We start from the raw sequence: 14,151 nt of genomic DNA on the forward strand, positions 1-14,151 counted from the left end.
CTGCCTTCCTGCAAATGTGCCAGCAAAGAGGGGACACTGGGGGTGCACAGCATGAGCAGGGCTCAGTCTACAGTGCTGAATAACAGAGACTTAGACAAATACTTCCAAACTTAAATCAAACCCATTCAAGCTGGGTGTGGTGATGCACACCTGTAATCCCAGTACTCTGGAGGCCGAGGCAGGAGGAACACTGTGAACTCGAGGCCAACATGGGCTACGGAACAAGACCGTTTCAAAACAAGCAATGACAACACAACAACAACACAACAACGCCACCATTCAATACTTTGAAATTCCCAAGGTATTGGAAAGCAAACAGTACCAGGGATTCTATTGGCTGTATTCATTCCGTGGACCTTTGGAAGGCTGGAGCCGGGTGGCTTGCAGCTGACTTTGTGTTCTGTGCTGCACCCCTGGGAGAAGCTGCAGGGACCTCAGAGCTTTGGGTGGGCTTCTTCCTCATTCCGCAGCCTGGGTCTGCTCCTGGCCAGGCCCAGGCTCAGGCTCAGTGCACGCCCTGCTCGGGCCAGCCCAGGCTCCGGGCGTAGGTGCCTTTGCAGCTGCGGATGGCGCTGTCATGCTCCAGGCACTTGTTGAGGCCCTGCACCGCCGAGCGCCAGCCGATGAAGCCCTGCGTGGTCTGCGGGACCGGGGGCGACGGCAGGACCTGGGTGGAAATGCAGGGAAGTTTGTCACTGGGCCACAGCGGAGTCTTCTGTAAAATACTCGATAATATTATGGGATGGTATTCCGGTAGCTTAAATTATGCTTTATTTATTTACTTATTTTTTGATGCAGTTCAGGCTGGCTTTGAGCTCACTTTGTAGCCCAGGCTGGTCTTAAGCTTACATTGATTCTCCTGCCTCAGCCTCCCAAGTGCTGGGATTACAGGAGTGTACCACCACACTTGCCTTTAAACTTTGTTTTAATTTGAAGGCTGTCACACACACACACACACACACACACACACACACACACACACAGACACGCACTTTAAACTGTGGAGACTACAGGAACACAAAGCAATTGAATTGAATTAAAAAACTAAACTGAAACAGGCTTCTGTAGCCTGTTCCTGCAGGGAAGGTGCTGTCTGTCTCTCTCTCTCTGTCTCATTGCTCTGGCTGTTTTCTGCCCGCCATGAATTGCTCTTTCCTGTGCAGCCGGCCTGCTTTGGAGCCAGCTAATTATGGGCTGAAAAATCCACAAACCGTGAGCTAAATAACCCTTTCCTGCTTTAGCTTTGGGTGTTGAGTGTTTTGTCTCAGCAATGAGAAAAGTAACTAAGACAGTGAGCAACTGAGCGCTCCTACTTTAGAGCTAGTGCTCATGTGGGGGTCACTCTCATAGGGGCCTAGGGACCCCCAGAAAGAGCATCCCAGAATGTCCACCATGGGTAGGAGTGCAGTGCATGTGGGTGTTTAGTTAGTTACCTTTACACACATGCACGCACACACAATTTTTTTTTTTTAATAAAGATGAACCCGGGGCCTTCACACTGAGCTACATCTCTAGCACATTTTTAAACTTTTGTTTAGAGACGGGGTCTCCAGGTTGCTAAGTTACCCAGGCCTGGAACTGTGGTGCTGTCATCTCAGCTTCCCGGACTGCTAGCATAATTGGCGTGTGCCACCGTGCCCAGCATTAAGTGCTTTTAAAGCAACCTATGACTCTTACATTGCCTTATAATTGGGGGAGAGGAACCCCCACATCTCTCAGCCAAGTCCCCCCTTACTGTTCCTTCTCCCTTCCCTCCCCTTCTCCTTTCTCCCACTCAGAGATCCCCAGGGGCCGAGTGCTCCCCATGTGCTGCCCCCTCACACTTGGACTCCAGGACAGGTCGGGGAGAGGAGACCCACGGAGCTGCACGAGCACGGTCCTCTCCATCATCACCTTGAACCTTCCGCGTGCACAGCCAGCAGAGGCAGAACCCAGAGCCCAGTGTCAGCCTCGTGAAAAGAAGCCCTGGGCCATAGAAAGCTGGACGGTGTCCAGAGGCATCTGGCTGAGTGTGCCTCTGGGGGACAGCGGTCTTCCGTGGAGGTGCCTGGTCATTTCTGACCTCTTAACCCTTTCATTGGTTTTCTACTTGGCAACCAGAGTGGCCGTCCAGCAGACGCTCGCTCTGCCCTGCAGCCCTGCTCAGAACCGTCCGTCACTGCAGACAGACGGGAGCCCTAGCTCCTCCCCCGAGGTCTCTGCCCCATCTTCTGCGCCCCACTTGCATCCTTTCTCCGCCCTGACTGACCCCCGCCATCCTGGAGCTTGCTAAGCTCCGGCGACAGCTCTGTCCCTGGCCACTCCTGAAATGTGCCAGCTTTCGCTCCACTGCAGGACTTTTGGATGTGCTGATGCCTCTACCTGGAATGCTTTTCCTAGAGCCGGTCCCTTGGCACCCTTCAGTGCTGGCATGGTGGGTGCTGCCGTCTGTTCTCCAGCACCTCACTTGCCCTCTCCTCCGTGGCACCCAGCACCGTGTGTGCCGGTTCTGTGGATTTTCTCACCCGCTGTTCGTTACCCAGCCCGGATGTGCAGGCTGTGGTCTCACACTCTTGCATGTTAGTTTTTTCCCGACCCCAGCACCTGGGTGGTGGTGATAGCCACAGTCATCAGCACCTCAGATGCCACCTCTCAGGGCCTGGCATCACCCACCAAGGCAGGTGCTCCACAAACTAAGTGATGGTGCCAGGAGCACGCGGAGACACAGAAGGGTCCAGCCACCTGCCGACACACAGAGCCGGTCAGCAGAAGCCCAGGGCTGTGAGAGTGGGTGGATGCCCTCCGCCCCGTCTCGGCCTCCCTCTGACTGCAGAGCAGGAGGCCACTGCTTGGAAAGGGCTTGGACTCAGGACTCTGTGTGCTGCTCCTTTTAGGGTTCTTACGGGTTTGGGGGGATTTTTTTTTTTTTGAGGCAGGCTTTCTGTGTGCAGCCAGGCTACCTTGAGCTCAGTAGGATCCTTTTGCCTCAGCCTCCCGGGCGCTGGGATTGCAGGTGTGCACCACCACACCTGGCTAGGATTCCAGATGTTGATGGGGTTCATTTCTGAGGAAAATGAGAGTTAAAATACGGCTTTTCTAACCTTGATGTATTTCTCCACGGGGGTCACGGGCCGGATGTGGAAGTGCTCAGGAAGCTCAAGTTTTGGCTTTAGGGTGCGAGGTTCTTCACCCTGGATCAACTGAGGCAGAATGCAGAGATGGGACGCAGTCCCCTCAGCATCCCCCGCAAAGGTCCCACTGGGTGGAGTCAAAAGCGGGGCTCAGAACATTAGGTCCCGATGACACAGCTGGAAGCGCCATCCTGTAGCCGACTCGGCCCGAGGCCACGGCTGACAGCCACCCCCTGTGGCTCGCTGAGCCTGCTAATTTATGTCTCCTGTGTGGTGACTCGAGGAGACTCTACAGGTTATGGACTCAGATTAAAACATGCTAGTCCCCTCCAGGATTGATCTTTCCAATCATAAAAGAGAGAGCCCCCTTCCCCCTCCTTTGAATTTTTAAAGAGATTTTGAACTCTTTGAAAACCCGATTTAATTACATATAAGGAATATTAATAAGGCCTCATTTTATACGTACAATTTTAAATTGTGTAACTCTCTAAGAATTAAAAAAACTCATTAAGAACGGCATACTTTCAAGGTTAGCGAGGCGGGGTGGATTATGGATGGAGCATCTGCCACCTTGAATCTCGAACACTCTGAATCAGCCAGGGTTTCTGCAGAGGGTGTGGCTTCCTTGCAGCTGGGGCAGGGGATAGTTTGGGACTCGACCCCATGAAAACCCACTCCAACAGTCCAGCCTGTACAGTGGCTTCCTAAATTGGAGATGCTACTCTAGGTGCAGAAGGCTCACTTGGCCACCTGGACCCTGCTTTAATTTGTACCCATTGTATCTTCCCAAGAGCCCTTCGCAAGTCTCCCAGCCTCACACCTCTTAACCTCCCTGTCTATGCAGTTATGCAGCTAGGCAGGTGGGCCGGCCACCCCATTTCACAGACGGAGGTCCGAGTCGGGGGGCCCTGGTACCAGGCTGCCCAGATTCTCTCTGTGCATGCCCTCCAGTAGCTGTGTGTGTCTGCAGTTTCTGAGCTCCTTCCCCTGACCTCTAACGTGGGCACAGTTGTAGTTGTCCCTCGGATGAACGAGGCTGGCTGTGCGCGAGCCCTGGACATGCGCTGGCCCCGCGGCAGGTGCTTGGTCACTTGTGAGAAAGCAAAGGAGCTCCTGGCTCCAGAATGACCCTCAGTTACCACACATTCTTCGTCTCATTCTGGCAGACGACACACGGATTGTCCCAAACCACCGACATGACAGATGTGGAGCTCATAAAAGTTCTATTTACCTCTTCCAACGGGGTTGTCAAAAATCCCCAGTTCTGGGCCCAGTTTTTCCGTGCCTCGGATTCGGCCTTGAGGCGGTATCTCCTGAAAAGGAAAGTCCCCAGTGCTGGGCGACATCTGAAAATGGCTGGAGCTAAAAACTGTCAAAGCACAGGAAGTTTGATGTTCTTCCCTCACAGCACGGCAGCGATGGGATGAGGGGGGCGCCTCTGCCACGGTGGAGCTGGGAGCCAGAGAGCAGCCGGTGGGGTGGTGGTGGGGCTGAGGGGTGCAGAGCGCCTCCCACCAGGCAGGAGCCTCTGGGCTGAGGCCGGAGCATGCCGGTGGCCGTGACCTCCGGGAAGTACCCTGGCAGACCAGATGGCGGCTGGTTCCGCCCAAGGGGCCAACTCTGTAGTAGGTGGCACTTGACGCTGATTTTGGAGTCCCTATGACCCCCGTGATTCTGTACACCCCTGGCCCTCGGATGCTAAGGAGCAGCAGCTGCACCTCGGCACCCAGGCCCTCCCCTGCCTGCACCCAGGTGCCTCCCGCCCTGCCTGCACTTGACCCTGCCGACGCCTCCCTTCTGTGTAACTGCCCGTCAGCCGGTGCTGACCCATTGCTGTGCTTCGGCTCACAGAGGTCACAGATGGCATTTAGCCATCTCGATGGTTCACGATCCTCCTATTTTGGTATCAGCAAAGATCTCAGCCCTCCCCGCCTGGGCAGTTTTGGAGCCTCCCGTCAAGCTCTTTGTCCTGGGCACTGAAGAGGAGTCTGTCTTCTAACAGAGATGCAAGAAGTGTGAGTTGCACATGTAATTACACATTTTCTAGCAGCCCTACCCAAAAGAAGTGACATTAGCTTTAACAATGCTGCTTTTGTATGAATCTTGGAAATCTGTTGTGTCTTTTACATTTAGAGCTAGTCTCAATTTGGATCAGTTACATTTCGAGTGCTCAGTAGCCATGGTGGACATCGGACACTGAGGTCGAAAGCTTTACAGCCCCGTTCATGAGGTTAGACCATCTGACTTGGGATTTTGAGGATCTATAGGAGTTCTGGTGGAGAAGGGAGGAAAGGGCATTCAGGAAGAGGGAACAGATGTTGCTATGGACTTAGATGAAGATAAAGATTTTTTTTTTAAAGATCAAATTGGATATTCTCTGACAAATGATGGCTTTCCATTTATGAGGGTGATGTAAAGTTTGCTATAAAAATAAATGTATTAAGTGAGCCAGTCAATTTAAACACAAATAAAAAGGGGCTAATCAAGGTGTTACGAGGAAGTGATAAAATCACAGACATATTAAATAGGATAATTGCAGTAAGCTAAGCAATCATACTGAGTTGTTACTACAACTTAACTTGCATCTAAATTAGTGACTTCTCATGTTGGTTAAAACTTCAAAAGACTGAACTAATATTCAGCAACCCAACAGAATGCCAATTAAGAACATCCATTACAAATGTTGCTGAATATAATGCTTTTAGGGAAATGGCTCTATTTTTAAATTTAAAATTTGTTATAATTTAAAAGTCCAGGAAAATGGAGAGACAAAATTCAAATTGAACAAATATTAGTGTTTTAAAAATTTGGTGAATCTGGAGAAGAGAACACTTTATGCGGCCTTATGGAGATTGTTGCTAAAGTTCTCCAGCCTTGGGGGGGATTGGAGGGAGGAGAGAAAGATTCGAGGTCACTTGGCTCCCCCCCCCTTTCCTGGAGGTTCTTAACTGTCCATGGAGAGCCCCTGTGGCACCCAGAGGCTGACTGTCTCCTGGACTTGGTGGGGACACTGAGGCTGCCGGGTGTGTAAACCCAGGCGAGCACGGCCTACCCCTCAGGGTTAGAGAAGCTGGGGCCTTACCAGATCTCGTCCTGGGCTACGAAGTTCATACGCTGGGCCGCCTCGGTGCTAATCATTTTCCCTGCCATGGGGCCGGGGTCTCCTTACACCTAACACGCTGGGGTCTGAGCTCAGCGTCTTGTGTAGCTAGGGAGACCGGTTGCTAGGCAACGTGAGACTGAGGCAGCTGCAGGGGTGCACCTGGAGGGGGTGGGGCCCCTAGGCTCTGGCTGGTCGGAGAAGCCTGGGGAAGCCTGTGGTGGGCCTGGCTTCCTCTGACCACCCTGAGTCTTTAGTCCATCACCTGCCCAGCTGTCCCTCCGAGGGAGACGGAGACATTGACACCTCTGCTCACTTTTATGACTTAAACCTGTTGTGGAAGTGGGGTATGTCATCGAGCATGCAAATTCCTGAGTGCACAAAGCTTAGTGAGGTGGGGCAAAGAGCACCATCACCTCCCAGACACTGCCACGGGAGATTTCCAGCCGCCCTCAGTGGCTGCGGCTGCCCTCGACACCCTGCCCTGTCTCCGCCTCTGTGTGGACAGCACTCCGGCCGCTGCTTTGGGGGGAATCATCCGGATGCCTTCCTCGTGCCTGCTGCCCAGGCTCCGGGTCACTTCCCAGGGTCCCCAGGCTGTGGCTGAGACCCTCAGTCTACTCCTGCACGGTGTCGCCTTCCGCTGTCCGTGGGGGAAAGCCCTGCACAAGTCTTTTGGAGACCGAGTCCCGCCTTTCTGCCAATATCCACTCTCCCTAGCCACTCCCCAGCGACACCACTCTCAGTCTCATCCCGGACCCCAGAACCCCGCCATTGCGTCTTTCATGCCCATGGCAGTGACTGAGGTGTGGCGCTTGGCCCTTGGAGGACAGCAGCCTGGGTCTAGGACCAGAAAGTGGTCCTGAGGTATCAGCAAGGGGGTCACCTGCACAGAACAGAGGCAGTTGTGTGGCCAAGTGGCCATGAGATGTGCAGGTGTCAGGTCCTCAGTGGCCGAGTGAACACTGACCATGCACCTTGGTCAGTCCCCTCCCAGATCACTACCAAGGCCCTGCGCCCAGAGGTGGGTTTTCCATAGCTCAGATGTGCAGACTCCCCTGGGCCCGATCCCCTGTCCCCTCCCCATCTGCAGGCTGTGGTAACCACAGAGGCTCAGCTGGGGACAGTGTCTCCTGGGGACAACTCTCATGCCGGTCTGTGAGCTGCTCTTCTTAGGTTTTCTGTGGGCCTGGCAAAAGCCCAAGTCTGAGCCCTCCCAGCTGCCCACTGTGATAGACCAGTGGCGGGCCAGGCAGGGGCTGGATCAATCAGCAGTCAATTAATGACTTAGTCCGCGTCCACGGATCAGCAGACCGCAAAGCTGGTGGGCTGGGTCCGACGGCTGGCGGGTGGGCTCTTCTCCAGGTGGGCTGGGCTTTTGTTCTTGGCCTTGTCTCTGAAGTCACCATCCCTGTGACAGAAAGCAAGACATGCTGAGAGGAAAGAAAGGGGTTGCCAGGAAGAGGGAAAGATCCATCATGCAGTGAGGACAAATTCTGTCCCCTTGGGGGAGGCTACTAAGACATTTCTGTTAAAGTGATTAATTGAGAATAAAGCTACTTCCTGGAGGTCTGCCTCTGCCGACACTGAGGGTCATCCATTCTGCAGGTGCTTGTTGGGTGCCTCAATGTGTCTGATGCCAGTTAAGTGCTAGGCACGGAGCACAGCAGGAGTGACAGGGACCTGCCACCCAGAGCAGGGGACAGATAATGGAGCAAATGCATTTGAGACACGACGCCAGGGAGAGAGGAATAGCTCTGTGCAGAAAGTGAAATCAGGGGGTGGCACTCCCGGTGGCAGAGAGGCAGGGGAAGGACTCTAGAAGAGACATTTGGGCGGGCATGATTCGGGTGAAGAAGGGGCCAGCATGGGGTGTCAGAGGACCACACAGGGGGCTGGCACAGCTGGGGGTTCTCTGGGAAGGAAAGGGGTGAGACCTTTGCCTTCCAGAGTGCGTCTAGCAGGGACAGAGGTGTCAACGCAGTGAGACAGTCATGTGGCCAGTTTGTGAAGTGATTCTGGTGAACCCCACAGGAGACTGAGGAGTACGGAGGAGGTGCTGAGTGAGCTGGCTCTGACGGATGATGCATGGCTGTGTCTCTCCTGTCTACGTCCTCAGAGACATCAGCACGGGATATTTTGGGGGTTGCATTTAGGACCAGAAGTGGGGACAGCCTCTGTGGTGAAGTGTGCAGCTGTGGGGATCTGAGGGGCACTCAGGTCCTGATGCTGTTGTGAGTGACCTCAGTTGCCTGTACTCTCCATAAGAGACAATGATCCTGTCACCAACTTTCAGGGATCTCAGAGCTGCCGGAGCACCCTCTGGGAGTACCGTGTGGTGCTGGGTGCCCCTTGTGGGGACCACACCGCTGTCTGCTCACGCCACACCGCTGTCTGCTCACGCGGCTGCTTCAGCCCTAGTCCTGAGGGCTTGGGCTTGGTGTGCGAGGTGGAAATGAGGGCCAGCACAGAGCCGGGTCTCCTTCCTCCAGGATGTCAGCGGTGAAGAAGAGGCTGTGGACAGCTGCTGGCTGGTTCCTTCTATGGTCAGCATCGACAGGAGCCAGAGCCACCCTTTCCTTGGCCTCCGAGGCCGAGCTCTCTTCTTCAGCCAAGACGCCCTAAGAAAGAGGGACTGGACATTCCCGGTCCTTCTCTCCCAGCCTCCCAGGGCTCCTCTCTCCTGAGACGGTCAGCACTGCGCTTGGCTGTGCATCTACCCGGCAAAGAAGAGTCGGGGAAGACGCTCAGGTCCGCACCTGTGAGAGGCTGAGCTTCCCCACCGTGGTGGCCTTGGCGAAGGAGCAGGGCCTGCTGCAGGTCACTGCACTGCTTCCCGGACGTGCAGAACATGTCCACAGAGGACAGAACATGTAGGGACTCGGAAAGACGCACCCTCTGGTCCCCTGATACTTTATTCTGCCCAGTTGGCCAGGGACTCGACCAGTCCTCGAAGTGGCAGGCACCTGGCCCTGCAGTCCGTGGTCTCCCAGCCTTCCCTTCCGAGTGTCTGGCTTCCTTCTCTGGCCTGCAGGCGGCCAGGAGTTAGCAAGTCCATCCACGGGACGTTGAGGACATCTGACTGTCCAGGGACACAATTCCTGCTGCTCTGCTTCTGCGAAGTTCCTTGTTAATTCACCGCACTGGTCCTCCTTTGCCTGCCCGGAGTCCTCGGACTTCCTCACCCGCACCCCTGCAGGCTCAGCTTTGATTTCTGCACCCTTCCTTTTGTTCTGCTCCTAAGGGCCCAGACGCCTTCCCTCTGACATTTGACGCGGAAAATTCACAGGTCTCTGGCAGACAATCTCTTCATCAAATACTTTTTATTTTTCCCTTGGTGAAATTGTTCTCCAGTATAGATTTCAAACAGGAAGGGTGATGGGGTTGCTCTCTGGTGATCCGTGGAAAACTAAGAAAATATTCACAGTGTGCGGCAGATTCTCTGTGTTCCATATATTAATATTTTTGGCCTCTCAATTCTCCGGGAGTTTTTTATTTTTTCATTTTGCTGTTGCTTTATGAAACATTTAATGACGGGAGCTAACTGCCTCTTTTTGCATTTTTAAGTTTAAACAGATTTCTTTTTTGTTTGCTGATATATGTATATTTTTTCAGCAGAGAGGGCTTTGTGCAGGGCAGGTCCCAAGTGCCTGGGGACCCGCCTGTCCCCAACACGGGCGGTTCCCACCACAGCTGCCCAGAAGCTTCGGATTTGTGGGGAGGATGCTCTGGCTTAGGGAGCTTGGATGCTTGCTCCTCCCGCCCACTAGCCAAGAACTCTCTCCCTGCTTCAGGGACTCCTGTGCCTCACTCACCTACAGTGACAGCACTGGTCTCTGGGCTTTTGGAAGGCAGGAAAGCTGTCCCCGCCCACAGCATCCTCTAAACCTCCTCCACACGCCTTGCCTTCTGCTTTTGGCCTGATTACTAATTACATTCCAGTTGGCCCCAGCCCCTCCCCACAGGCCACTCCCTCTCTCTGGCCACCGTGAACCTTCCCTCCGGAGGCTTTTGTGCCAGCTCCAGGGATGTGGGAAGAGCCTGGCTCTCTTGCTGTCCCTGCCTGGGTGCCCAGAAGCCATCTGCAACCTCGCAGGGGGCAGCCACGATGTCCCCGGCCTGGAGAAAGCCCCCACTGGAAATGTGTGCCATGTGAAAGGTTCCCAGGCAGCTCTAAATTACAAATACAGAACTGAAATGGGACCCTAAGGGCAGTGATTATCTAAGATTAGAGACTTATTTAGCTGGGCAGGCAGTGGGGAGGGCTTCGCAGCCCGGAGGATACAAGGATGCAGCCCAGAGGGTGACACGGGGGCTTGGGAGGGGGAAGGAGGAGATGGTTTTTGCTCTGTTGCGTAAGATGACACCCTCCTCATTTACCCACTCAGTGGCACCAGCTTGAAGCAGGGAGGCTTTGTTCCACCATGCACTTGTTCATTCATGCAACAAATCTTTCCCGAGTCTCTCTCGCACCTAGCAGTAACCAGACAGACCTAGATCCAGCCCTCAGGAAAGTTCTAGCCCGGTAAACAAACACACTAGGAGAGTTTCAGAAAGGATCATTAAAAAAATATGATGATGTGGGGTTTGGGAGTTCTTCGAATGGTTCATGAGGGTCCCTAATAAGGCAAGGAGGCCGTTCTGGGGAACAGCAGAGGGGAGCATTTCTGGGGGCTGAGTCTGGAGAGACTTCCAATGGAGGCGGCCTATTACAGTGTTAATCATTCCTGTGTCAGAGTGCCCGAAGCTGGGGAATTTGTAAGGAATGGAAGTTTATTTGCCTCACAGTTCTGGAAGTGCAGGAGCAGTGCTGGCTTCTCTTCAGCTCTGGCAAGGACTTCACAATGGCAGGAGCACATGCGGAGGGACCACACGGTGCATCGATTAGCACTCACAGGGAAACAGATTAAATGCAAGACATACAGATATATAAGGATTCGCAAGACAGGCTTACAATGGCTGCTGGCAGAGGCAGGGGTGCAGCAGGGCTGTCTACATGCTGGAGGTCTGAGGACCCAGCTGAAGGCCTGGAGCTCACTGCAGAGTCCCGAGCAAGTCCGCAGTAGGAGGCTGAATGGTCTGCCCTGGAAGCCAAGATACAATGTCCAAGGTGAGGATGAAGAGCAGAGCTCCTCCCAAGAGACAGAAGCTGCCTTCCTTTCCCTTTTTATTCCATTCGGGCTACGACCCTATTGGTTGGCGCCACTCGCAGCCAGGCTGGGGCTTCTGTCTTCAGTAAATGCCTTGAGGCACACCCAGAACTGCACCGATCCGGTTGGGCTGGATGTTTCCTACTCAGGTTAACACAGTCAGCTGACTATCACACATGATGGGACAGGAAGCCAGGGACATGGAGGACCAGTCTTGTTTTTTTTATAACCACCCTTTCTGGAGAATATTGATCTGGGCTCCACAAGAACTGCATCAGTCCCTTCTGAGCGGTGACACTCCTGGTGACCTAGGCACCTTCCAGGAAGTCTCATGTCTTAAAAGTGTCATCATTTTCTACACTGCCACACCGAGGACCAAACTTATAAATGGGAGACAAATCTCAGGAGCATCAAAGCGGTCAGGGCTGAGATGAGACCCAGTGAGAGAGAGGAGGAAGATGGCTACTCCTGAAATCTTTGGGGGAGCTTTCCCATCCTGGCTTACGGTAGTTTTGGGGTAGCAGCTAATTTTACTGCAGTTTCTATCCTGATCCAGCAGGGCCACAGGCCTGACCAATCATCAGGCTTTATTTTCCTGACCGCAGTGATTGGGCCTCAGGACGACATGTGACTCAAGCAGGGCCAATCAGGGTCCTTCCTCAGGCTTCTACAAATGCTGGATTCTGTCACTAATCTGGAATAAGAAACACTGGAAATCTTTGGCCCAAAGGCTTGTATTCCTCCTCATTTTGCTTTGGCTTTCCCTGCAGGAGAGAAACCTAAATGTTTCAGGAAAAATTGAGGACACAGGCAGAAAGCAGAGAAATGAGAGATGGGAAGGAGACTCAGAAAGCTCTGATTATTTAGCTGTGTTCAGCCTCCTGAGATGACCTTGAATTTCTCAGTTACTTGAACTTGTGTTGAGTTTCTAGCACAGCAAAGCCAGTTTTGGACGGCTTCCCTCTGGAATCTCAGCCCACTCCTGGCCCAGCAATGGCAGCATGACTAACTGGATAGCTTAAGATCTTTATTGCCAAATGGTTTTTGCCTTAAGTTGCTCGATCCTGGTGCCCAGTGGCCCCAGCTGCCTTTAGGAACTGACCCAGTGTACCCCCAGCTCATGTGCTTACCTGCAAACATTCGAAGCCAGGGTCTGGATTAGACGCTGAGGGTGTCATGTGGACAGGGCATCTCCTCTAGCCCACTGTTGTAGTCAGGGGTTGCGAGGAGAACAATTACATACAGGACACAGAATTTATAATATGATTTTATGATGGATACCCAGAGTTAAATACAAGAAAGTGCAGGAAATCTGTCTACAATACTAAGATCTAGAAAATTCAGTGGAGGGCCTGGATCCCACAGTAGTGTCCCACATGAGTCCAGCTGAAGACCTAGAGCCCATGACAAGGACTCCTATGAGTCCAACTGGAGGTCTAGAGCCCACAACAAGAACTCATGCTAGTCTGTTTCATGGATCTGCCTTGGGAAGGCCCAAAACTCATCAGTGGAAGCTAAAAAGTCACTGCTAGTGGGGTGGAGGGTCTGTGCCAGTAGATTGAGGGTTTTACACTGGAGCCGAGAAGTGACACTCAAAATAAGGACCAGAGCTTCGCTGAAAAGTACCCCAGCCATTCTCAGTGATAGTGAGGTTCTGAGCTCCTCTGATGATGAGAACAGTTGAGTGAGCATCAGGAAGCCAGCGTGACGAGTTTGTCCTGGAGATTAAACAGTAAGCATCTTCCCCTCTGGAGCCAGGAAGCGATGCTCAGCGTAAAGACCAGAGCTCCCCCAAAGTGAACCACAGCCACTCTGACCAACAACGTCCTGAGCTCCTCCAATGATAATGGCTGAATTCATATAGGGGAAGCCAGCATGCCAAGCTCCTCCAGGAGAACCAAAGGCTCAAACAGCAACACTTAGGAGAACCCACAAGCTCAACTTTCTCTCTCCATGTCTCTTTTAATGCTGGCAACTTTCCTCTGGTGGCCATCTCTACTCAGCATCATGCTAATTTAATTCAGCTGGTGTTAAGTTGACCACCAGTTTTTAATCCATAACACCCACCTATGTCTTGAGAAGTGGCAGCTGCTGGGAGGTGGAGGACGTCACCCAGAGGAGCCACGCAGGACACACTCAGCACTCTGAGCATTGCCCCAAAGCTGCCCCTGACCCCGGGGTGCATTCAGGCTGCTCTGTGACCGTTCCTTTCAGGAGCTTAGCGTTCTTCACTGCTGCAGGAGCATTTAGCTCTCCATCTGTTGTTGTTGGTGATGATGATGATGTTAGAAACAATAACTGAAATTTATTGAGCACTTATTAAGCGGTTCCAAGCCTCACTGCATTTCAGCCTCCTGATAGCCTAGCGTGGAGAGTGTCACTGCTCACCTTGTAGAGGCAGACACAGAAGTTAAGCAAAGTGCTTGTGGTCACACAGTTAGAAAGCCAGAAAGCCCATGTCCAGGTCTACTTGGTTATTGACAAAACTAATTTCAAGGACAAAGATCACCTGGAATGTGTTTAGGTCTCTTAGACAGTAGCCGGGAAGGTGATGCTTCCCTAGTTACGACCTGAACAGCGTTTCTCGTTTCTGCCTGAGCCCTCCCACTGGAATGAATGAGAAGCCTTTCAAATGAATATTTGTGGGGTATAATTAAGGATCTACTGTGCGTGTTCCAGGTCAGCACACAGTGTGTCTGGAAGACGTCCTGTGCGCTAGGGCCTCAGTTTCATTTTCCCCTCCAGATTCAGCCTCCTGACAGTGCTTGACCTCATGGAGCCTCACTTTGTT

At 52.9% G+C, this 14,151-nt stretch overlaps 1 protein-coding gene across 1 annotated transcript; it reads right to left on the minus strand.

Annotated features, from left to right (window-relative positions):
- Positions 1 to 328: 328 nt before the first annotated feature.
- Positions 329 to 6,323, minus strand: Cimip1 (ciliary microtubule inner protein 1). Its single transcript, XM_003462028.2, has 4 exons — positions 6,193 to 6,323; positions 4,342 to 4,423; positions 3,081 to 3,179; positions 329 to 667 (listed from the first exon to the last, which is right to left on the minus strand). The coding sequence occupies exons 1-4, from the start codon at positions 6,258 to 6,260 to the stop codon at positions 506 to 508; spliced, it is 411 nt and encodes a 136-aa protein (XP_003462076.1). The 5' UTR covers positions 6,261 to 6,323; the 3' UTR covers positions 329 to 505.
- Between the last annotated feature and the right edge of the window lie 7,828 nt (positions 6,324 to 14,151).

This window comes from Cavia porcellus, unplaced genomic scaffold, assembly GCF_034190915.1.
Source record: "Cavia porcellus strain 051 isolate PalLab524CR breed Dunkin Hartley unplaced genomic scaffold, mCavPor4.1 scaffold_5, whole genome shotgun sequence".
Lineage (NCBI taxonomy): Eukaryota > Metazoa > Chordata > Mammalia > Rodentia > Caviidae > Cavia > Cavia porcellus.

What these genes read in the sequence shown, in the direction of transcription:
- Cimip1 (XM_003462028.2), bottom strand. Translation starts at nt 6,260, where the DNA reads ATGGCAGGGAAAATGATTAGCACCGAGGCGGCCCAGCGTATGAACTTC. An exon ending in GTAGCCCAGGACGAGATCTG is followed by an intron (nt 4,424 to 6,192) that starts GTAAGGCCCCAG and finishes TTTCCTTTTCAG; the next exon opens with GAGATACCGCCTCAAGGCCG. An exon ending in CCGTGGAGAAATACATCAAG is followed by an intron (nt 668 to 3,080) that starts GTTAGAAAAGCC and finishes ATTTCCACCCAG; the next exon opens with GTCCTGCCGTCGCCCCCGGT.